Source organism: Carassius auratus, chromosome 28 (assembly GCF_003368295.1).
Source record: "Carassius auratus strain Wakin chromosome 28, ASM336829v1, whole genome shotgun sequence".
NCBI classification, from domain to species: Eukaryota; Metazoa; Chordata; class Actinopteri; order Cypriniformes; family Cyprinidae; genus Carassius; species Carassius auratus.
In genome coordinates, this window is record NC_039270.1 from 20,472,405 (window position 1) to 20,498,208 (window position 25,804).

General features: G+C 36.5%; 1 protein-coding gene across 5 annotated transcripts in view; it reads left to right on the forward strand.

Moving 5' to 3' along the window:
- cep112 (centrosomal protein 112) overlaps positions 1-25,804 on the forward strand; it is a 179,452-nt gene that overhangs the window by 16,065 nt on the left and 137,583 nt on the right. For 3 of the 5 annotated variants that reach the window (XM_026208354.1, XM_026208356.1, XM_026208355.1), the window contains exons 5-8: positions 14,095-14,182; positions 15,044-15,121; positions 18,832-18,879; positions 22,521-22,595. In XM_026208354.1, coding sequence (XP_026064139.1) covers positions 14,095-14,182; positions 15,044-15,121; positions 18,832-18,879; positions 22,521-22,595 — 289 coding nt within the window. The remainder of the gene's footprint in view (positions 1-14,094; positions 14,183-15,043; positions 15,122-18,831; positions 18,880-22,520; positions 22,596-25,804) is intronic. The other 2 variants (XM_026208357.1, XM_026208358.1) reach the window with 2 other exon arrangements.

Consider the following 25,804-nt stretch of genomic DNA (forward strand, 5'->3'; position numbering starts at 1 on the left):
TCTGTTCTTTTACTGAACTGAATTATTTTTATTACTATTTTAAAAAAATTGAAACGATCTTGGGGGTCGGTACCATGGTGTGAAAGTGACGTACCCTGTATTGTGGCTTAACAACGGTATCACCGTCTAGACTATTTATCGCTGCAAGCCTATAGTGAATGAAAACTTTTGTTCTTTATCATTGTTCTTTTTTTTGTGCTCAACAATAACACTGAATTGTATACGCACAATATCGGTAGGTCTAGTCTGATCAATACACGTTCCAGCAGAAAATGCCAGTATTGGAGCGATACCGATACTGAGTATCAGATCGATGCATCCCTAATAGTAAATAGCTATTTTAATTTGATTGTAGTTTTTAATTGTATAAAGAAGTTTATACAATAAACTTTTGACTACTGAAAAACTGTAATATACAACAATCTGAATATGGAGCCTTATTGAGGTCCCATATCTCAGAGATTGAATGATACATGGCCTTGAAAATTAAGACTCCAAAATAAATATATTTAAAACATATTTAATATATTTAAATATATTAAATACTACAGATATAGGCAAGTAATATTTTAGAAAATAATACTTATGGCACTCAGATATCTATGTTCAATGCAGTTGTTTTGAAAGAAATAAACAAGATATCTCTGGCACTGGACCATATAGGTCCTTAAAGAAGAATATACTAAAAGGGAAGTTTGGTAAGACCCAATATCCATTAAGATATCTTTAATACTTTTTGAGTTAAAGGACTGCAAACTTTGGAGAAAAAACTTTTTACTGAATTTTTGAAACTTGCCCATTTTTGAATTCCATTGACATTGATTGAAAGGATTAATAGCACAATGAAGTTGCGATTGTAAATTGCAGTCTGTAAGACGCACTTTGCAGAAAAGGTGCGTTCACAAATGTAGCCTTTATCCAAATTCATATCAAATAGTCTATCAGCGCAGATAAACAGTTGTGCGTTCAAATTGAGTTCAAAATATGTCCCAAAGCACTGGAGAAATTACCATGAATGTGACAGAGGGAAATAGTAAAAATATATTTGAATTATTTACTAATAGAGTGTTTTCTGAGTCTGTGCCCCAAGGATGAAGTTGCCTGACTCGTCATCTCCTCATTAGATGCGCCTCCTAAACGGATTATGATTGTATTGAGATTTTTTGTTGTTTGTTTTTATTATTTCGTTAAGTAGTAATTAAAAGCTTTCTATAGATATATTTATCATGTCTGTGAGGCATGTATTCGCTGAGTTTCGGTATATTTTTGTAAGCTCTCCTGTTCTAGACGAGACGGCAGAAAGCATGTTTGTTTTCTTTATTTTATATTTCTTTATTTTATATTTCTTTGTTATATCATGATCGCGCTGGCACCTATGTCCCAAAAAAGCGTGCTTTATCTTGCATTCTCCGCACAAAATATTCATATAGCGCGCATGTATCTGGGTTCAACGTTAAAACATTGTTATGCTTGAACTGTTTTATATCTTTAGATTTTATTTTAGACAATTCGTGATGATTTGAGAAGGCTAAACATAGGCTATGTAAACTCTCTCTCTGTGCTGGCCGCTTTAAAAAAAAAAAACTTAGCCTATATGCCTGTTTAACGATCAAAAACTGCTCCAAACATACAAAACTGAGCTATTTTAATAGCTGAAACAGTAGTATGAGCTGTTTTGGGAGAATTGGAAAAAAAGACGGGCTGAACATCCTCAAGTGAGTTGCGGGGCAAACCGAAAGTTGAAGCCGAATGTCAAGCACTCTTCTTCACTGCTCCGACTTCTCGTTTGTGCCCTATCTGTTTTTCCCTATGTAAAAACTAAAATGAAAATTAAGTTGTAAAATTAAGTAGTAAAACTTAAAGTTATTATTATTATTATTTATTGTGTTCGGCATGGTGGGCAGCGTGTGATTTCATGCCGTGCCGCGGGTTGAGATCCACGTAGAGCTAGGCCTACAAGATTTGTGGAGTAGCAAATAGACTGACAAAAGTCATAATAGGAACAAGAAATACTCCCACTACTACTTCGTTTGTGATGGTCGTTTATTTTTTAGATATTAAGACGGAATGTTTTCAGTTTATTGATGACCTGACTTTGTCCTGTCGGCGACAGTTAACAGTTATTTTATCATATGTTACTGCATCACTAACAGTTTCTCTCAGATGACGGCAAATTAGGCTACTTCATCCGACCGGATAATAGGAAGCGCCTTAATTTCACTGTCGCTTCAGTTGGATGGATGACATTTATTTTATTAAACATTGCGTGAATGCTTCATGATTGGTAGACGTCTTACGTCACCGCGTTCTGAACTCTTACGTGCTCCTACCGGTAATTTTCCTTCTGCGTTCACACACAGCAGAATTCCGAATTTACTGGTAATGTTACAACTTCTCATACCGTTAAATTTCCTGAACGAATTTACCGGTATTTTTTTTAAAAGATCCTGTTCACACATGACCTCTTTACGCCAATTTACCAGTAATTTTCCGGAAACGTCTGTATGTGTGAAAGGGCTTATTGTAATAAGAACAACATTTCATCAAGGTCTCTGTTAGGCCTCTTAAGGATTCTCATATTAGATAAACATCAGTGATCTTCATTTTGGGCAAATTTATCAGAAATACAGAACATTAACAAGCTTTCTAGCACCACTGTATGCAGTTACCGTGTCATAAAATGAGCAAAATCAATCAAATCAAAGCATCATTTGTGATCCAAAATATTTTTAAGAACACTTCACACTTTTATTGACTTAATGAAAGAAAGAAAGAAAGAAAGAAAGAAAGAAAGAAAGAGAGAAAAAATAAATAAAGAAAAAGAGACATGTTTCAAAATATGTTTGTGTTCTCAGAAGAAATAAAGTCAAGCAGGTTTGAATGGCATTTTTTTTTTTTTTTTGATGAACAATCCCTACCATTCGGAGCTTCACAAAAGAACACAATGATGGCTCTATTAACCCTCTGGAGTCGATTAACGCGGATACGCGTTATTAGCCATTTTCTCCTAAAAAGAGCTTAAATTACACTTTCAGTTTTAATCGTACAGATAAGAGCAATAGATCAGTCAAATCTGTTAAGGATATTAAATTATGGTGTGGGATAATTAAATATATTCTTAATAAACTACAATCATAAAATTATATAGATTTATTTTGTTCTCACATTCTTTCTTGTAACTCATCCCTCACAGTGGCACAGCTGAATGAGAGGCTCATTATGCAGCTCATTATGCAGGCCTTTGTCTTCTCAGGTGTAATACACACTCACAATGATATTTATGATTCTACTCGATTCTACTATGATTCTTACCTACAAAAAGTGTCTTAGAATATTTACATTAATATATTGTTTTCTGTAAGTGAGTAAACAAGATGATTTTCACATAGTTTCACATAGAAAAAATGCTAGGATACAAACTCTAATAGACAGACCCTTTGTTTACACTCTCACAACACTTTAATGTTAATCTGTGTTTGTTCACTGTACTGATAACTAGCTTCTTGCACAAATTGTGCCCATAAAATCCACAGAAAGCTCTGCAGATCTCCTCAGAACTGGAACACACCCGTCATTCACAAAGCCCTACACATCCCCACTGTCAGCGACTCTCCTGTTCTCTCTGACAATATCCCATTAAACTGTCACTTATGACTCTTCCTTCGCTTCAGCTATATGTTTTCCATCCTAAAAACAAGTGGCAGTGTTGTCTCTGAAGTGTAGACCCAGGCAGTCCACATCCATCTATGCCTTTTCCTTTGAGCCAATAGTTCTACAGCCCCATTCACACCAGTTTGTCAATGGTTCATGCTGACATAAAATCATTTTTGTGTTGTTAAAGAGCCAGTAAGATGAAAATTCTAAGCTTCCTATCACTTTTTATAAGTCCTGTACAACAGGTTTAAATCCATCCAAGGTTAAAAAACATTGTCATTTTGTCAATATATCATTTTAAAATTACCTCAATTCTCAGAGATCCCCAAATGGTTTGCGCGAAGCTGTTCAAAAGATTCAGTTTCCTTAAACCCCACCTTTCGGTAGTATACTGATTGGTCAACTGACATAGACACTTTTGATTGGTTGTTCCGCAACAACTTCACGGTAAACAATGCGTTAGCATCTTTTTGGGTTAAATTATGTCTTATTCCTCTCATCGCGAAGCAAAAAGTAAAATAAAAAAACTTGAACAGTCTCGCTGTTTTTCTTCTGTGTGGGCATATTCAAACCGCGCGCTTCAGTTTGAATCTTAATAGCACGTTCAGCGCGGGGGCGTAGTCACATTAGATATGATGAAGGGAGACGTGAAAATCGGACATCGCGTTGTTTTCATATGGATTACTTTATCACAGAATATTTTCGGCAGCACTTGTTTCGTTTTAAAGTAGACATGTCAAGCTTTCTATAGATATCTCTCTCATGTATCTTCGTTGAGTATTCACGAGTTACACTTCATTTTAATGACGTGTTTGTAAATGAAGATCAGCGCAGAAAAAGGCTGCAGACAGCACACATACTGATAAGACGCTCGGGAGAAAACAAACACATAACTGTATAGTCATACTTACAGGTTGTGATTCGGAGATGCTTGTTGGTCCAAATAAAGTTGGTAATGAACCCTCTTTTATGGCCAAACGCTTTGGAAATCCCGCCTTGAACTCACAGAGATTAGAAAAGATTTGTTGTACTGCTCTGTTATTGTGGTAAAAATGAATTTTAACCAATGGTTCTTCTGATCTTCATTCTTTGGCAGTGAAAATAAAACAAACTTGCCTTTACTCCTCGACATGATGCTATCACACCAACCAGAGCGTCTGTGTGGGGGGGTGGGGCAGGTAAGAGTTTTGTTTCTCCCAAGACGGTAGGCGGAGATTATTATGCAAAGTATTCTAGTGACGTACATAGAGATGGGCAAAAGATTTGAAATCTATAACTACTCGTTTCAGCAATTCAGAGTCGACTCCTTACTTTAGAAGCCAATAACTTTATAAATCGTGTACTTTTTGGTTTAATTACTTTGCACATTGTTTACACTGATGGCCAGCTACATCATACACTGTAATACAGGTACTTTTTGATTTCCCATCTGCGTGGCTCTTTAAAAGTAAACTTTCTGGAGCTAAAAAAAATGTATATAAATTGCACCAACTAGTTATTTTGCCAGAAGTCACCAATTTTTAGGTTGGAAATACACTGGGCAATGTGTTGAGCAAAGCTGCCAGGCAACTTTAGGAAATGATGTTGTCAGCGAGCAACCAGGAGAGACACAGGGCCAACGAATGATCTAAAGTATAAAAAAAGTGTTTAGATGAAAAGATTCAGTGCCAGTGAGATGTATTATGAAAGCATGATGTCCTGTAAGTTCTCCTCCACCGCAGTGTTTAGTTCTTTGAAGATCCGGCTGGTCTTTAGTTATGTCATTTGCCGAAGATAAAAGCATTCCCTGTAACTCACTTTATCTTGGAAGCTTGAGCCAAGAATCACACAGTGCTCATTTGAGCTGTATCTTGTACGACTATTTCATACACTTCATTGCACATTAAGGATAGTGTAATAACTGCACAAGCTGTGACAAGTATTCACTTATTTTTGTAATAAAATGTTGATAATGTAAAATTAATTGATAATGCAATCCAACTGAGTATAAAAACTTACCAAGTGATGAAGTAATATTTGTTTTGTATATTGGAGGTTGTCTAAAGCTAGCATTACAGATATACAGTTGCATGCAAAATGATTCAACCCCTTTGACCTGCAAGGCATTTTGCTGTGGTGAACATAATTTATGAAAACAATTTAACAAAGGTATCAGTAAAGTATTAGAGAAAGTTTGTTAATACACTTTTGAGTGATTATGAGAACGGAACACTGATGAATCATGATGAAATTCAAATTGGCTCTAAACATTAATGTTAAAAATTATTCAACCCCCCCAAAACTCAAATTTTGTGCAGAATCTTTTATTCTTTATAATCACCAATAAGCTCTGTAAGTGCTTAGAAGCTTCCATCACCTCTGTACTACTGTCTTGGCCTATTCACCGCCTGAAAAAGCTTCCAGATCACTGATAATTTTTGGTTTTCACATTGACCACTGCTTTATTTAAATTCAACCAGAAATTTTCATTGAGAATTAAATTCTGGAGACTGAACAGGCCATTCAAGAACATTCTATAACTGATCACTGAACCAAGCAGTAGTAGATTTGGATGATGTACTTTGGGATGACTGTCCTGCAGGAAAGTCCATTGATCATCAGTCTTTGCACCACATGCATCATAATTCTTGTCAAAATGGCCTGATACCTCAAAGAATCCATGATGTCCTTCATACGGTAATGATTTCTACTTCCTGATTTAGTTAAGAAACCCCATAACAGGACTGATCCACCTCCAAGTTTGAGGATGGAGATGGTGTTCTTCTGCTTATGAGCTTTGCCTTTTTTGCAGCAGACATACCGGTGATCCATGGGTCCAAAAAATTCTAGTTTGGTCACATCACCCCATAAAACATCCCCCCAGAGCTCCACAGGTCTACACAAAAGAATTTTATCAAGTTAAAGTCTGCCTTTTGTTCTTCTTGATCAAGAGTGGTATTCATCAAGATGTCTCAACATGAAGGCCATACTTGTCTAGTGTTCTTCTTATTCACTGCATTGAAATGGTTTTCCTCCTTTCATCGAGTCATCTTGCAAGTCTTTGGCTTAACATTGCAGATTTTTTTCAATTGCTCTGATTAAACATTTTGTGCTTTTTCTTCAACACCCCAAAAGGTTTTCTGGTACAACACACTTTAAGCTAAGAAATAAGGCTGAGAACTGTGTCTCTATGAACTTTTAATGTCTTAGAAATCTTCATAAGTATAGCCTTAGCCTTTCTAAAGTAATACAACATTTATTCTCTTTAGCTTTCGTGAGATCTCTGTTGACATTTTTGCTACTGAACTTCAGCACATGCATGGGCTAACTGTATGTGTAACGGCTCAAGCTAATTCTGTTTTTAATAGAGTTTCTAAAAGCTTTATTGTGTTTTGAGACTGTTTTATTCCCCACCTTGCAAATTAGTGATCTAAAAACAGCAATGTTGAATAATTATGACATAGCAGTATTATAAAAAAATCTTATAACTAAAAAAATATTACATTTATATATTGACAATATCACTTTTAATATCACAGTGAACTGTTATAGATGCAATTAAAATTTTATCCTGGATCTTCAGAAAAGCTTGTATTTGTAAAGTACTGCAGTCTCTGAGGGGCTGAGTAATTTTGATTGCAACTGTATAGAGCGATCCGGATCTCTGAGTACAAGGAGCATGTGCAAGCTATTTTTTTTACACATGAACAGTTTCGGTGTGACTGTATTTATGTATATCATGTCGCTCTGGGTGTTAATAGGCCTTTAACCACAACTATGCAAGACAAAATCATTGGGAGAGACACATGCTTGTGTTTAGCCACACAAATGAATGTTTGCCAATGCCAGGCCTGTGTTTTTGTCATGACTCAAAGAGTCCATTGACCCTCACGGCTGAAGATTAAACCGCTTCTTCTGAAATTAGAGATCTTTCAATTGAAGCAGTCAGCAGATAGAGGAAGTCCATCTGCTTGAAAGCCTGGACTTGTGCTTCAGTGCTTAAATTTGGTAAAGACCATTAAAGGCATTTAGATCACAGACTCAAGTCCTGCTGGAGAAAATTGCAGCCGTGTCTTTTATGTGTCGCACTCATTTAGATCAGATTAAAGCTTTGAGCTTGCGGCTCTTCTCTGATGTGGCTGTGTTTGCTTTCAGTCAGTCAGGTGATGACATAACGGTTCTCTGCCTTTTCCCCCCTATGCTTTTTCTTTTTGTCTTTAATATGTTGTTATTGAACATTGTTTGAAGTATTACTGCTTTTTTTATATGTACAATCATTATGTCTATATATAGTATTACATTTGAAACACAAGGTTTCAGAAAGGAAAATGCACACGCTTCCTCAAGCCACAGAATTTGATATTTGGGCTTTTTTATTCACTTTAATACTTTATCTCTGCTTGTATATAAACTTTTCAGATTACTGATGTAAAATGAAAACGCTAAATTGGGTGACTAACGAAAACAAAACAAAGGTTTCTTTCTTTTTTGCCTTATGTTACATAAAGTAGTGAAATATATTTTATGGCCATGAAAGTAATGACACTGAATGGTTCAGACCACTCCATGTTTGTCCACCTGATGGCGATCTTCACTAAACTTTGGCTCCCCAAGCATGTGTGAGTTGAGAGAGGTTTTAACACAGTGAATGTTCAGCATTTGTTGTGGTTGTTATGTGTGTAACAAATCTGAGAGCAGTGAGACATGCTGATGAGAACTTAGTGCTGCAACAGGTTAGTTTTTTTTTTTTTTCTTTTATTCATATAGTGCTTAATGCAATGCAGATTGTCAAAGCAGCTTTACAATGATAAATAGGAAAACTGTGTTTCAATGATGCAACCATCATTTTTGATTTAGCTATAAAAAGAGGACAATAGTAAACATTTTTCCAGGTAAAGTCAGTTCATTGACTAGAAAACCAGTGCTTTTATGTGTGCTCAAATTTACCATTGTTTCACAAATATCCATAGTAATTACAATAGAAAGTGGCAAAATTGAGAATTTTGCATGAGGGCGAAAGATTTTCCCACAAAGATTCACTACAGGTAGGTCATGTCAGTTCACCACATTGACAAGCAACACAGCTACTTGGTTTGAATGTGACTTCTGTGTGAGCTGGGTTTTTATATCACTATACTACTGACATTAGACAATGGGCCTTTTTTTTCTAACATGACACCTTTACTGACCACCTAGAACCTGCTAGCGACACCCTAATTATGCTAATCTTTCAACTAATCAGAACACATGCGTCGCTTACTAGCAACACCATAGCATCTTCTCGGAATGCCCTAACAATTCATAGCAACACCCTTGTGGACACTGAGATGTTGTACGTGTTGATCATTTAAAGGCCTAGTTGCCATAGTTTCCTCGTGAACCTTTCCATCTGTTTGTCTGGGTTTTATGTGTTCACCAGAAACATTGTCCAGAGTCTCCTACCGTTGCCAAATGTGACAGCGGCAGCAGCAACGGCCGTAAGAGACATCAGATGTGTTGCTGAGTCCAAGGTTTGAGTCAAGTACGCATGAATGCTTTGGCCTTGAGTTTTTAAGTGGTGTAGATGAGGACGTGTCCCTGAGGCCGAGGCCGTTCTGAGCAGCTGCAGGTCAGGACACAGGGCTTTAATCAGGCCGCGGGGCAGCAGCACCTCCACAATCTGCCCCCACAGCTCTTTGATCCCTCACTCTCATCTGATTCAATTATCCCCATCCACCTGTTAACGGCCAGGCGCCAATCACAATGGCTGGCCCTCATCTGACAGCTCAAAGGGAAGGTAGACTGTGTGTGTGTGTGTGTGTGTGTGTGTGTGTGTGTGTGTGTGTGTGTGTGTGTGTGTGTGTGTGTGTGTGTGTGTGTGTGTAGTATGCAAGCAGTCCAGCAGATTTAGCTGCAGTGCCCTTTTAGATCTGTTCTTTGATGTAGTGTGCAGATATAGAGCTATATATATATATATAGCTCTACAATTTTCATATGTATATATATACATATGAAAATTGTAGATTCACACTGAATGCATCAAAACTATGAATTAACACATGTGGAATTATATATGGAATTATAAACATAACAAAAAAGTGTGAAACAACTGAAAATATGTCATATTGTAGGTTCTTCAAAGTAGCCACCTTTTGCTTTGATTACTGCTTTGCACACTCTTGGCGTTCTCCTGATGAGCTTCAAGAGATAGTCACCTGAAATGGTCTTCCAACAGTCTTGAAGGAGTTCCCCGAGAGATGCTTAGCACTTTTGGCTCTTTTGCCTTCACTCTGCGGTCCAGCTCACCCCATCATTCTCCTTCTTGGTCAAATAGCCCTTGATGCCTTCAGTGTGAATCTACAATTTTCATAGTCATGAAAATAAAGAAAACTCTTTGAATGAGAAGGTGTGTCCAAACATTTGGTCTGTACTGTATGTATATATATATATATATATATATATATATATATATATATATGTGTGTGTGTGTGTGTGTGTGTGTGTGTGTGTGTGTGTGTGTGTGTATAAATTGTTTCTTTTTAGCCCCCATCTGGTTGGCATGCTGCACTACAGCTCTTGCCAATGTTTGCACCCTAGTTTACATTTGTTCTCTATAATATGTAAGACTAGGATGCCTGCGTTTTGCAATTGCAGTATGATGAAGATAGTATGTCAGATTTCCTTAAGGCATCATTCCACTAACCAATTTTTCAACTGATTTCTAAAATTAGTTTATGGTACATTCACATAGGGCATTGAAGTCGACAGTTAGCGGAGGGAGCTGACGCAAAGCTTGATGCTGACGCCACCGTCATAGTCACAACAGCCAATCACATTGCTTTTCTGGTTTTGCATGAACGAGATAAGTTAACACCTGTGCTGGGGTATTTACACAAGGCAATCTGATTGGCTAATGCCTTAAGATGTCACGCCCACAGATTGTAGTTGAACGTTTGAGGAATGTGGCACACAAAATTGGAAGCACTTTAGGAGTTTTTAAGTTGACGTCAGATTGGCTGATTTCTAGAGAATTTCTGGGAGATGTGTGTGTCGCATTCTTTAAAGTTCCGCCTGGAAACAAAGATGCTATGCCGCCCAACTTACTCTGTGTTGCACCTGTGTGATACTCTCACCATATTTTTTTTTTCAATTAAAATAACATCAGTAATCAAAATAATTCAAATTACATCACAACCGACATGTAAAAACAAGTCATTAATTTGCATCGGAGGGGGTGGGACACCTGACTCACTCTGACTGAATATAATGTTAGTCTTGGCAAGCTACTGGTAGCTTGTGACCAATGTGTTGGAGACCTCTGCCCTGAACACTACTCGGCACAAAACGAAACATGATTGGTTGCTTTAACTGTCAGTCATTTGGCCTATTGAGTGGGCCTTGACCATTCAAAGCAGGCGAGGTTCCCGAACCAATGTTGCCAGGTTCATGATTTTCCCGCAGAATTGGGCTACTTTAACAATGTTGCAATGGATTGTTTTTCATGTTTGTAAGTTGAAGTAAACCCAATAACCTAATTTAGCCCTTGGAATTCAACTTTTACTGGAGGATCTGGATAATTTTTCAGCTTCAGCTGCAAGCAATGCCAGTGATGTGATGCAACAGATCCAAAATTTTGTCATACTTTTGTCATACATATTTAGTCATACTTGTTTACAAACATTTATTTTCTCTGAATGCCATTACCTGTGTTAAATTCCTTTAAATTGCAGTTTAGCAATTCCTCTTATTGTCAGTTCAATCCAGTGCCTTCTGGCCAATTCGGTTTATATTGGTGATTTGTGAACTGAGTTTTTTTTATTATTATTATTATTATTATTATTATTATCTTTAATTTTTATTTAATTATGTTTTCTTTCTTTTTTATTTGGTTACACTTTTTTGTTCACTCGCTATTAACACACCATTGTGACTTTTGCCTCAAAAAGCTTCTAATTTGCTGTTTATAAATAGTTGGTAGTTGTTAAATTTATTTGGTAGAATTAGGGAGTTGGGTCTTGCATAATATAGTATGTGCTTTTGTAAGTAATAAACAGCCAAAATATTAGTAATAGGCATGCTAATAAGCAACTAGTTAATAGTGAGAATTGTTTCCTATACTAAAGTGTTACTTGTTTTCTTGACTGACATTACGTACAGTCATATACATTAATGGGATGGGAGTGTGAATTGCCTAATAATTCAGTTAAGTTCAGATTTTGCCTGGGGCTTCTGTTCTTATTTCTGTTAGCTTTGTGTGAGTAGAAATGTGCTGAAAAATAATAATGAAATTTAAGGTTGCCAATTGGTATGGTAATGCTTATACGCAAATGCAATCTGCACACTTCAAGATTTTGACACATTAGTGTGTAAGTACTGCTGTATTGTTTTATTGCACACTTAAAAGTATGCTCTTTCTTGTCCACATGTGAATATATTTCATATCATAAATATCTAAATGCAAGCATCATTGCTATAAGCATATAAATAATTGTAGGCTGTACATTTAGTTGTGTGATTGACAGCAAAATAAAAACACTGCAGTGCTTTTAAAACAGCTTTCTGATGTGTCTTTTAGGCTAGAGCTTAATAGTAAGTCCAAACGAAACCACAGAAAAAAGAAAATAGAAAAAAGAGGGTTTATGTGTCTCCAAACACTTGTCAAGACTTTCATATAGTCATCACATCCTCCCTCTCTTCATCATTTGACTAACGGGGGATTAGTTTAATTAGTTGAGATTTGCGTTAAGCATTCATAATTAGCTCGAGAACACGTTCTTAATTTGCCCATGAAACAAATGTGTCATGGCTGTCGAAATCACCGACATCTAGTCAGACGAGTTTCAGCCTTTGAAGTTGTCGTTGGTGGCCTCAGCGTAGCTGATCAAACTGGAATTATCTGGGCAAAGAAAGAAATCACAAATATCAGTGAACTGGAAACGATATCCTGCATAATATATGCCCCCAACTGGCATGAGTGTGTGAGTCTGCTGGGAACTTACAAGTACTAGAAACCATGAACCATGTGTGTTTTAGATGTGTTAAAGATGATGCAATTATTTCCATTATTTGTGTAGAAAATAAGCTTTTTTTGCTTACTTGTGTAGCAAATTAGCTCAAAAGGGACATGCATATAAATAATTACAATTGTGACTAATTACATTTATTTATATTAACTTCCTATAGTAGTAACAGAAACTTAGCAGAAATAAATTGATGTCAACTACTCACATGTCATTATAGTTGCAGCGCCTACTGCCATGAATCCTAAAAAAGCTTTTTTAATTCAGTGTCGCCCCATCAAGCTTTCGCTGGATCCGCTCCTCTGCTATCAATGAGAGGAACTTCTGTACTTCAGCAACAGACAACGTAACCTTTTGGTTGTTAAAAAAAAGTTGCGCTCGTTCAAAAGAGTTGCGTTCGATGCTTCGCTAGCTGTGCTCTAGTTCAGTGACGCAGGTAGTGATGATTCTTTCCGGCCAACCTGTGATCAGCAGAGTTTACACTTCAGGTTTTGGTAACAGTAAGGTTCACCTGGAACCTCAACTGAGGTAGTACTAAAATAAGTACCAGGTACTGTACCCATTGGAAAACCCCCCAAAAGTTATTTGTACCGAGCCATAGCATGCAGTGGAAATCTGCCATAAAAAAAGCTTGACTTTGAAGGCAGTCAATAATCTAAGTCAATAATCTAATTTCTGTGGCGGTCATACCTCTCAGAGGTCAAAAAGCAAATGGTGACTTTGTCTTAGAGCATGGTATTTAAAATATGTAATTCGATTTGACGTTGATGCAAAAACTACAAAGAATTCTTAGAACATTAATATGTGGCATAGGTGTAAACATTTAATATACACTCTCAATTAGATCATCCGAAGACATATTCATAGAGACCAAACATGGTATAGGTAAGGTTACATGAATGAGTGGTTCTATCATAAGCATGCATAAAACAGTATATAATACAAAATACAATATACAAGAACAGTATTAATATACAAAATGACCTGAAGGATATATGCGTTCATTTAAAAAAAATAAAATAAAATAAAAATAAAATTAAAAATTTAAATTATCTATTAATGAATTAGTAAAAAGTAATTTTTTATGGGCATTATGTTTTTCCTATGGGTGAAAGTGAGAGGGAGAACTCACGACATGCCATTAGGATGTAAAGTTTATCTGCCATAGCAACCAGGGGCCTGGGGTCATTCACAGACATCCTGGTACCCAGTATGGTTATTGGGTGAGGGGTCTGTGATTATTTGTTAATCTATTGAACAATTGATTATTTAAATCTAATGAACATTTGTGTGTCTGATTGGTCCAAATGCTATATCTGCATGCCTGTGAATGTCCTAATGGAGACCAAGGCATCAAAGAAAAGACTGATGCATCTAGATTATGCATGTGGATTTTGAAACATTTATGTAGGTACTTGTATGATCTAGTCTAAGGGAGCTAAAAGTTATTTCTTTTCCACAGGAAGAGGAATTTGTTCAGTAGTAAGTCACCAACCAGACCCCTGTCCTCAAGTCCCATCAAACGCGATACCAAGGATGATGTCAAGATGGTAAGAACTTAAAACTGTCATGAAATCAACTTCCAGTTTCCAACATTGCAACCTTAACACAATGTCTGCACAAGTTCTTATAGCTTTGGGCTGTAACCAGGAATGCTCCCATGTGTCGTAGTTTTTATCTGATATGGGTTCAGACACCTTCCTTTAATGTGAGTTATTTGCTCTTTGTGAACTATCCACTTCCCACAGTCCTATTAAGTTCCCTGGAAACATTCAAATTATATAGAGCTCTTAAAGAGCTGGATTCTTCTGACAAAAGACCAGCGCCTGAAAACAAAGAGTATGTCATGTGACGCTCTGCAGGAATTTACTGCATGTGAAGGAGAAAGCAGAAATAATGTGGAAATGTCAAACATCTGGTGTGCCACGAGGGGAGTATGACCGTATCTACAGCCATCTCTGTTACTTGATCAGTCTCTCTCTCTCTCTCTCTCTCTCTCTCTCTCTCTTCTATATATATATATTTTTTGTTTTTGTTTTGTTTTTAACACAGTTGCACATGTCTGATTCTACAATATATTTCATAGCTCACAACAAATGTTTGATATCTTCAGTATCTTGTGATTTGATGTTTAAGGTCCAAATCTGTTCATTACTGTGCATACAAATAGATACACAGAGGTGTCAAAGTTGTTCCAAAAGTCACATTATCTTATAAATGTTACTTATTGTAGAATGTATTTATAAATTATATATAAGTTGAGCAGTTGTAGATTGAGGTTTCTTAATCTCTGCCCATGTCTAGCAGACTTTACAGTCTCTTTAGTTCAACACATTGAATTCCCAGAGCGCTCTCCATCCCTGGACATGGTTTGTCATTTCTTTGTTGCTCACTGTCTGTTTCTCCTCCAGGCGGAGGCACACAGGAGGCCGCCCATCTCCTCTGATGATAGTGACTTTGAGGCTCGCTTCAACAGCTGGAACCTGGGGGTAAAGTTGAATGTTTTTGTTTTTATGTATATTCCTCCCATTCGTTAAAACATTCTGTTTCACTTCAACATGTATTTTCATATCTGACTGTTCGTTGGTATGATTGTTCACATTTCATTGATCTGGACTGTCATAGAGACCTTGAATGATCATTTTAATAATGAGAACACAATATGATAAATGTTCTTCCTGTTTATGAACCTGATGAAGCAGTGAACAGTTTTTCCACTTTATTGTGCACTTTTTAATCATTATTCAGATCCAACAATATCAGACAGTTTGCTGTTATAGTGAGCTGCCATGTGCATTTAAATTAAGTTACTATCATAATTTTCAGTGCATGCATGTAAATTAGGCTTTATTATGGAGTTTTCACTGAAGTCAGTGCTATTTTGTATTGCACCTTCTCACTTACAGTCTGAGTCAAGTATGCCAGATACAGTATTTTCCAGAAAATAAGTGGCACCAAGTCAAAATTGCATTGAGAGATAAGTCACATTGTTGTTTAAGTCATTTTACTTCATTACTTTCAGAAATAATTTAAAATACGGTAAATAAGACATGTAATTTATAATTATTCTCAACATTATAGACATGTACAGTAATTTAGTTTCCCTCACTCCACAACAAATCCTTTGAATTTAACAGTTTCAGAACTGAACCAGAATGAACAATGTATAAAGTAAAAAGCAAATTAATTATTTATTTTAAATAAAATTTATTATAAATGTCAAATTATTTAAAGCAAAACTAAAACTACCCTTCTCTATACAAATAAATGTGGGCTCTTATTCAGTAGAAATCCGAATGTATACAGTTTCCACATGTTGTCGTGTTTTTTGCCAATTGTATTATATATACGTTACATTGGGCAATTGACCTATCGGTAAGCCCTGCCCTCCTTAGTTACTGTTGCCTCCTCGGACAGACGAAGGATCTGCTCACTGTCTTACAATGACAGCTATCAGTGTGAAAACCTTGTCACAAGATGTTCTTGAACCAAGAAGGATTTCATGTGGGATTTAAATATGCCATGGAGAGATATATAAAAGATTTAAAAATAAATATGGTGGGTTAGTCGAAGGGAGGGTTTACAGATCACAATGCAAGTGGGAGAAGCCTCATGTTATAGCCGTCACGATCACTGATGACAACATGCAGGATCAACACTGTTCATGTATTGTAGGGTATGATTTTATTAATTTGCCATATCAGTATGGAGAGGCACTGAAATGTAGACCTTGGTTTATGTGTTTTTGACCTACACTGTACATGACATGAGAACAGTCATTAGCATGGACTCACTAACTTCAACGCTAGCTAGTTTTAGCCAGAGATGCCTTGCTGAAACACAAGTTGACATCAACATTCTGCATGAGGTGATAAAAAAAAAATAGATTATGACAAACAGAAAATGAACATTTTCATCTTCATTAGGATTAGAGTTGAATGCTTTCGGATATTTTGCTGTTTTGTTTGGGTTCAGAAAATGGAATAATATAAATTCCATTGCCCATCCTCTCAGGATAAATTGGAATTAGTGTTACAAGTACCCTAGGCACACAGTTTTTTTTTGTTTTAACATAAACGCCATCAAGCTCAGGAAAGCTTCGGATCTTCCAGTGATTCTCTATGTTGCTGAAACCTAAAGATATCCAAGTTCTGTTCCCTCTGCAACTGAAACTCGATTGCCATTGACTCATCTGCATTCGAGGGGGGGGGGGGGGGCTTACTGATAAGCCATTTCTAACTATCAACAAGTTGCTCATTAGCATGCCTATTGTTAACATATTGGCTTATTGTTTATTAGTAGTTATGAAGCATATGCTGCGTGGTCATATTCTACATCCCTAATCCTACCCAATACCTAAATTTATCAGTTGGCCATAGTTCATTCTTAGCAGTTTTTCCCTCAGTGTCCTGGGTTTGGTTCTTGGTTAATCCTTAAAGTAAATGTACAAGAAAAAAAAAAGGAATTGCATTGTTTGCAGTGGATGACTACACTATGTGGGAGGGAAAATGTGCTGCAATGATTTCTCAACACGTTGGCATGCAGAGTTCTTGTGATCAAAGCATTCAAATCTTTATAGGACTGAGTTGGGCTCCAGATTTTCTCAGTAGCCACTTCTGACTTCCCCACAGATTGCGAAAACCTTTCGGCTGCTTGTTTCATCACAAAGTTTATGCAGAAAAACAAGAGTCTGAACTTTGCTCTTATCAGAGAGTGGAGTGTTGAGATAAGTATTTGCACTTGCGGGCAGGTTTTCAGCGGCTCCGGGCCCCTGTTCTGTCGGCACTGATGCTGGACTAATCAACAGCTGCATCATGTGTGGACGTGAAGCGCAGCACCGCTTCGTTCTGCCTGGAAACCGCTGCGATAACACACCACTGCCGTCCGGTTCCTTTGGCCTGATGATTCATTTTGAGTTCAGAGTCAGATTACACTCACACTGTGTTTGAGTAGTGTGCACTTACAAAATTTGTATAACATTTTTTTGACGGGGTCATTGTGACTCATACATTTGTAAATGCTATGCTGCTAATGTCACAGAAATGGAATTGTGAATATAAGGAGTCTGAAAATATTTTCCCAGACACTTCCCAAAGTAATGCCTTTGTTTGAGCCATAATACTCCACCAAACAGTATATGCTCTTCATTATGGCTTACTTAACCTTGACTCATGACTGTTTACTTGCAGTTGGCTTTTTCACACCATGTGTGAATTTTTGACAGTCTACAAATCTCTTTAGAAGCTGTGTGAAAATTGGTTTGTTGGTACTAACAATCGTGTATTACGACATACAGTACTGTGTAGAAGTCTTAGGCAACTAGTATTTTTATTTATAAAATGGTTTTAAGTCAGTTATTTCTATGTTTTGCTGTAGTGTGTCAGTCGTCAATATCAGTATAAATTTCCAAATGTAATTTTTGCCATTAATTGTAATAATCCAGTCAGTGCTCAGTAATCATCATCCCGTCTGTGGAACAAAATATATATATATATATATATATATATATATATATATATATATATATATATATATATATATATATTTAATTAATAAATAAACAAACAAAGTTGTGCATTATGACACAAAGATGGCTGGCCACCAAGTAATTAAACAAATTATGATTAAAAACAAGCAGACAAATAAATAAATAGTTATTTTGCTGTTCCAATACATAGAAGTAACTGCTAAAAACAAAAACATGAAAAAAAAGAAATTTTAAAATGTTTAATCAACCAAACTTTAGCCATTTTTTTTTCTCTTTGACTTTGAGCTTTTACATTTATTTATTTATTTTTGTGCAGCAATATATATTTATTAGTATATTAGTTTTATTATGAATAATATTTCCAAATGGTCCAACTTATTATGTGTTGATACGGGTCTTCTTTAGTCTCATCAGAGAGAACAGATAGTGTCCTGGAAAAAATTCAATTTCAGATTATTTATGGATTATGTTAAGAAAAAACAAACTAACTAAAAAAAAAACAACAACTTTTTTTGAGAAACGGATATGGCCTTGCTGCACACAATGCCTCAGTGGGCTGAGGTCTGAGCTCTGTAAACACAAGTGGCACTCTTTGAAGTCATTCCGCATTGTTTATGACAAATAAAAGGAGGTCAGATGTGTATGGGAGGTGTTTGGGACTTACCAGAAGAGGAGGGGAGTAAGCTTGTGTTGTATTGTCTGGTTTTGCAGATAGAAAACCCCAGATATCTGCGTGAAAACCCTATCCCACTGTCTCCGGTAAGTGCTGATGGATCCTTGTGGCAGAAACATGATTGATCTCCACAACTGCATATACCGTTAAATGACAATTCAAGGTAACACTTAAGGGATCAGTCCTCACTATTAAAGGGTTAGTTCGCCCAAAAATGACAATTATGTCATTAATAACTCACCCTTATGCTGTTCCAAACATGTAAGGCCTCCTTTTATCTTCAGAACAGAGTTTAAGATATTTTTGATTTAGTCTGAGAGCTCTCAGTCCCTCCATTGAAGCTGTGTGTACGGTATACTGTCCATGTCCAGAAAGTTAAGAAAAACATCATCAAAGTAGTCCATGTGACATCAGAGGGTCCGTTGGAATTTTTTGAAGCATCGAAAATACATTTTGGTCCAAAAATAGCAAAAACGACGACTTTATTCAGCATTGTCTTCTCTTCCGTGTCTGTGTGAGAGAGAGTTCAAATCAAAGCAGCTGGATTTCCGGTTCGCGAACGAATCATTCAGTTCACCAAATCGAACTGAATCGTTTTAAACGGTTCGCATCTCTAATACGCATTAATCCACAAATGACTTGAGATGTTAACTTTTTTAATGTGGCTGACACTCCCTCTGAGTTCAAACAAACCAATATCCCGGAGTAATTCATGTACTCAAACAGTACACTGACTGAACTGCTGTGATGAACACCGAGCCGAGCCAGATAACGAACAATAGACTGACTCGTTCACGAGTGAAGAACCGTTTCTGTCAGACGTGTCCGATTCGTGAACCGAGGAGCCGATGATACTGCGCATGTGTGATTCAGCGTCTGAACTGAACTGATTCTTTTGGTGATTGATTCTGAACTGATTCTGTGCTAGTGTTATGGGTGCGGGTAAAACGAAGGCTTGAATCAAGGGCAATCATCGCCAATGATGCCATTACGTCGAGCGCAAAAGAACTGGTGAACCGTTTTCATCAACCAGTTTATTGAATCGAACTGTCCGAAAGAACTACTGGTGATCCGAACACCGATGCAAACGGTTCTTCACTCGTGAACGAGTCAGTCTATTGTTCGTTATCTGGCTCGGCTCGGTGTTCATCACAGCAGTTCAGTCAATGTACTGTTTGAGTACATGAATAACTCAGGGATATTGATTGGTTTGTTTGAACTCAGAGGGAGTGTCAGCCACATTAAAAAAGTTAACAGCTTAAGTCAATTGCGGATTAATGCGTTTTAGAGATGTGAACCGTTTAAAACGATTCAGTTCGATTTGGTGAACTGAATGATTAGTTCGCAAACCGGAAATCCAGCTGCTTTGATTTGAACTCTCTCTAACACAGACACGGAAGAGAAGACAATGCTGAATAAAGTCGTCGTTTTTGCTATTTTTGGACCAAAATGTATTTTCGATGCTTCAAAAAATTCCAACGGACCCTCTGATGTCACATGGACTACTTTGATGATGTTTTTCTTACCTTTCTGGACATGGACAGTATACCGTACACACAGCTTCAATGGAGGGACTGAGAGCTCTCAGACTAAATCAAAAATATCTTAAACTGTGTTCCGGAGATAAAAGGAGGCCTTACATGTTTGGAACAGCATAAGGGTGAGTTATTAATGACATAATTTTCATTTTTATGCGAACTAACCCTTTAACTAGTTGATTATCAGCATGCATATTTTTAGCATATTGGCTGTTTATTAGTAATTATGAAGCACAAATATATGTCTTAAGGCCTGTTCACACCAAAGATGATAACTATAAAGATAAACGATAAAGATATAGTTCTTAAAATCATTTTCAGTATTAAAGAATAGCACACTACACCACAGCTATAGCAATAAAGGCAAACAGAAAAAAGTTTTTTTCCAGCTACTGAACAATATATATATATATATATATATATATATATATATATATATATATATATATATATATATATATATATATATATATATATATATATAGTTTTGTGCAGAAGTCTTAGGCCACTAGTATTTTCTCCCTCAAAAAATGATTTTAAGTCAGTTATTTATATGTTTTGCTCTAGTGTGTCAGTTGTAAATATCAGTTTACATTTCCAAACCTTATTTTTGCTATTTATTGTAATAATCCAGTGAGATTTTTGTTTGCACAAGGAGTCTGACAGCAGCCAGTGCTCAGTAATCATCATCCAGTCTGTCTGGAATAACATGAAGAAACGGAACAAACTGAGACAGACTCAATTCAGAAGAACTGTAGGAATGTTTCCAAGACACTTCAAGAAACCTACCTGCAAAGCTACAGTAACGTGCAGTGCCTACACCTACAAAGGCTGTAAAGTGAGGATGCCATCAAAAATAATGCCATAAATAAGTTAACTTCTATTAACTAAACCTAATTAAATCAACATTTGGTGTGACCACACTATGCATTAAAAAAGCTTTTGTCCTAGGTGCACTTGTGCATTGTTTTCCAGGTAGCTTTGATGGTAGGTTTATTGAAGTGTCTTGGAGACATTGCCACAGTTCTTCTGAATTTAGTCTCAGTTTGTTTATATATATATATATATATATATATATATATATATATATATATATATATATATATATATATATATATATATATATATATATATATTGTAATGTATGTATATTTATTAGAGCTGGGCAGGTTAATTATTCATTACTTTTAATTATATTATTAATTATTTATTAATATATATTTATTTTATTAATTATATTAATTCTTTACCGCGTTAATGCGTTTTGGTTTATTATTATGAAAGTCCGTTGCTCACTGGCTTTGAATACACATACAGACAAATCATGTGTCACAGGAGGGCATGCTCCCGATCAAATTATTTAAGCTAAGCATCAACATTCACAAACCACTGTCCGCTTTTATTTCTAACAGAAAAGAATGCAACAAGCTCGTAATCACGAATTCATAAATGGGAAATAGGGCGTTTCCAATGGCACATGAAGACAGCGGCCAAGCGCTCTCACTCAACACAGTGTAGTGCATTGTTTTGTTAACTTTGTGGTTAATTATTTTGCATCATATGGGATGGTGTAACACACGGCCCTCTAACAATATATTGCTGTACACATTTATCGCTTTTGCTGCTTCGAAATATTCATGCAATTATGCAGCACGTATCAGAAGATCCGCGATTGTGCAGGTTTCTAATAGTAAGATGCCTGTTATAATGTTATGATCAAGATCTCTGGACTCTTAGCATAACTTTTTTTTCTATTACAAACTATTAATTATTTTCTATAAAAACTTTAATGTCCTGGCATTGATAAATAGCTAGTTTTATATTTAAATTAATTACATTAATGTTAGTTAATAGTGACAGGTGGTCTCCATACTAAAGTGTAATCAAATTTCAAAGAACACATAATGCAAAATAAAGAACAAAGAAACAAATTACAAGAAAAAAATAAAAATAAAAATGCAAATGCAATTGCCAACTTAAAGAATACAGCAAGACACTGTGACTTCTCTTTGACTGCATGTTTTTCAAACATTAATAGTAATGATTCGAATTATAGTATTATTTCTTGATTTCTGCATTCAGATAATTAGTGCAACCAATACGGTCAGAACTGTTATTGTAACATTGTAACATGTATTACTGTAGTATCAGCAGAATGCACATTTTATCTTTCTCTTTTGTATTAATAGATTTACAACAAATCAAGTCTTGGAAAAAACAGCACCCTTTATGATGAGGCCGCCCCAGTTAAAGCTGATAAGGAGGTAGGAACATTATGTTCTCCCAAAGTGCTTGAAATGTGCTGTAATTGCTTTCAAAATGGCCCAATCCCTTTAAAGGAGTAGCTGACTCCAAAATGACAATTTAAATTTGCAGTGGAAAAATGAGTTGGACACTTTGCAATGCAAAAGAACAGAACAAAGATTCTGCTAAACATCTTCATTTCTTCTCAAAGAAAGATGTCCCTTGCGGCTTTGGAATTATATGATTAAATGATGACACGAGTTTCACTTTTGATTGAACTAACCATTTAACCAGTAATGGTTAAATCTTCAGTGCTGCTGTCTTGTTGAGATTTGTCATCCAGCATGCTTTTCCACTTCTTAAGTAAATGCTGTGTGATGGCTGGTTGCTTTTAATAAACTCAAGAAAGAAATGCTGGATGACAGCTTCACACACCTAACCAAAGCAAGACTCTCTGAGTTTCACTTGTTTAGAGACGCCGACTTCTCCTAAGAGCTTTACAAACCCTGTTTGTGACGACAGTTTCCCCCTGTATGTGGGTTTAAGCTGAAAATCCCATAGAACAAGCTTCTCTTTGATGTAATTTGACTGGTATTGTTGAATATACTGAGCGTGACCTGCTGTAATCACATTTCCTCTGGGAAGAGCAGTGCTCAATTAGATCAACTTCAGTCACACAGCATCATCAGCCTTCGTCTTCACTAGAATACTGCCATTTCGCAAACAGCTAAATAGTCTTTTGAAACAGTCCTTAAGTCTCCAGGGCTGCCGTTTGAAAGATGAAGCCGCCACATTAACTCCACACACTGTTAAGCGAAGAGATTCTGAGATTAGCTGAAACATTATTTTACTGTAAGCAGAGTAAATAGTGTCTGCGTTGGGCTGTGGAGCATGGTAATTAATAACAGGTGCAGAAATGGCAGGCCAAGAGGTCTGCTTGAGTTAACATCAAGGCTGAAGAAATGTTCATAGGTAATGGGGTGAAGGGTGAGTCAAACGTTCCTCAGGAGCTGCTAGTCTTTGATGAAGGGAAATGGTGCATGTATTGCCCTTCATTGCCTCTGATTGAAATGACTGTGCAGCTGAGGGCAGAGAAAAACAAAGCTCATACGAGTTCTAGTATTCATCACCGGCACTGCTCTTGCTGTGTGTTCTTGGCGTTGTGCCTCATTATCAGTTTTCACTCTTCGTAACCTGAGTTCTGGGTTCTGTCTTTATTTCACATATGTCTCCTGTAAACCTTGTCAGTAGACTAGTTTTAATACATTTTCTTGCTTTGCTAGAACACACAGCATCGAAGCAGCATTAAAGTTTGCATTTAGAGGTCTAGATGAATCATTTGATGAACCTCGGTCTAGTTAGTTGATTCATACTAAATCATTTTGGAGAATCACACAAAAGTGTCCAACTGTCTATAACCTTTTATAGAATATATACTGTATGTAAATGCATATTACTGTTTATTACAATGTAATAGTATATTGGTGCATATAATTCAGAATAAATTAATATATATTAAAAAATATGGTTATTTTCATCAGTTATGCCTAATTAGCTAAATATGCATTCTGCCAACTTTAAAAACAGACACAGAGATGAAGTAGTGCAGTAAGACATTTATTTGTATTAATTATCAAGGAAAGGTACTTCCTTCAAAACTTTAGTTACTTCAAAAACTGTGATTTTACTGCTTCATTGCTGAGAAATGTAATTACTGATTCAGTATCAAGTTGCTAAAACGGCATCATCCCACTGAGTTATGGACTCTGAAAGTGTCCTGTAAAAGCAGATCCTTGTGGGGTGAAGCTGTCGTGAATTGAACATATTGGTCCAGCACATCCCAGAGATGCTCAAATGGTTTGGGATTTTGTGAATTTGGAGGCCAGGGCAACACCATGAACTCTTCATCATGTTCCTCAAACCATTCCTGAGCAATGTGTACAGTGTGTCAGAATATATGATTCTGCTGAAAGGGGCCACTTACATCAGGTAAACACAATTATTATTATTTTTTATTTTTTTTTGCGACACCTAGAAATATTTGCAAGATCCCAATTGCCTCCATTTATACAGTTGACAGAAAGGCTCTAACCATCACAGGAAAACAATCTAGTAAGACTGATTTTACTTACTATTTTACTATTATTAAAATCTGCTGCACATATTCATATTTTCAAATGGGAAATGACTCTAAGTGTGAAATGTAAAATTATTTTTTCCCCAATAAATCGCCCTTTAAGTGTTTTACTTTTGAGTTTTAATATTGAAAAAAGAAGACCGTAGTAGTGTATTTCCTTATGAGGTGATGCAGTCTGTTTTTATTTATTTGACTATCCCAGTTTGTTTATTTGAGATATTTCAGTTGTGTTATTTTTCTGTCATAGAATGAAGGCAGTGATTTGATTGAGATGTCATCGGTGTGACTGGGGAAGCTTTCTGGGTTTTATCTAAACACTGAACAGTCACCCAGATTTTGACTCTCAAAATAGCTGGAATCACAGATTCAACCCGCAGTGTGGCGCTAAAACGTAGCAGACGTTTTGTGAAAATATTCCCTAAGGAAATGTGTGAAACCAACGCTGGGTGAAGAAAAGACGGAACATCTGCTCTTGTCTCATTCGCACCGTCTTCATCTCTCCTCCTCCCACCCTTCCATCTCTCCTTCTGCTCTTCAAAAAGCTCAGCGTCTCTGTGAGTTTAACGCGAGTAAAAGTACCAATGTCATTCGCTTCACTGATTCCAGGGAATCTGAAAACCCGGAGGTGTGCACTCGCCCGCCGCACCTTTTCAGACAAGAGTTTCAGAACGCCACTGATGTAGTTTGACAAACTTTTCTAAAAGCACCAATTGAAGCTTCAAAAAAAAGACAAGAAAAGGAAAAAAAGTGCCGCCCACGTTTGCGTCTGTGCTGCCGGGATCTGTTTGACTGCGTGGCTTCAATCAGTGCAATCTTCTCCTCTGACAGGTCTCCTGTGGTCTATGAGATTGCACAAGAAGAATTGTGCGCAAAGCGAGAGGCGGGGGCTTGTTTCTCAGGGTTGAGTGGAAGTAGGGCAGGTGACGGTAGCAAAATGTGTGCTTTGCTCTTATGAGATCATTTCAGCCTCCAGATAATGCTGTCTTGAGACAACCTTCTATGTTTGATTTCTATAAAAATGTGTCTGGACGTAGATTTTAGTGTTTTTTCATAAAGTCTTTTTTGACTAAATATTTAGATATGTACTCATAT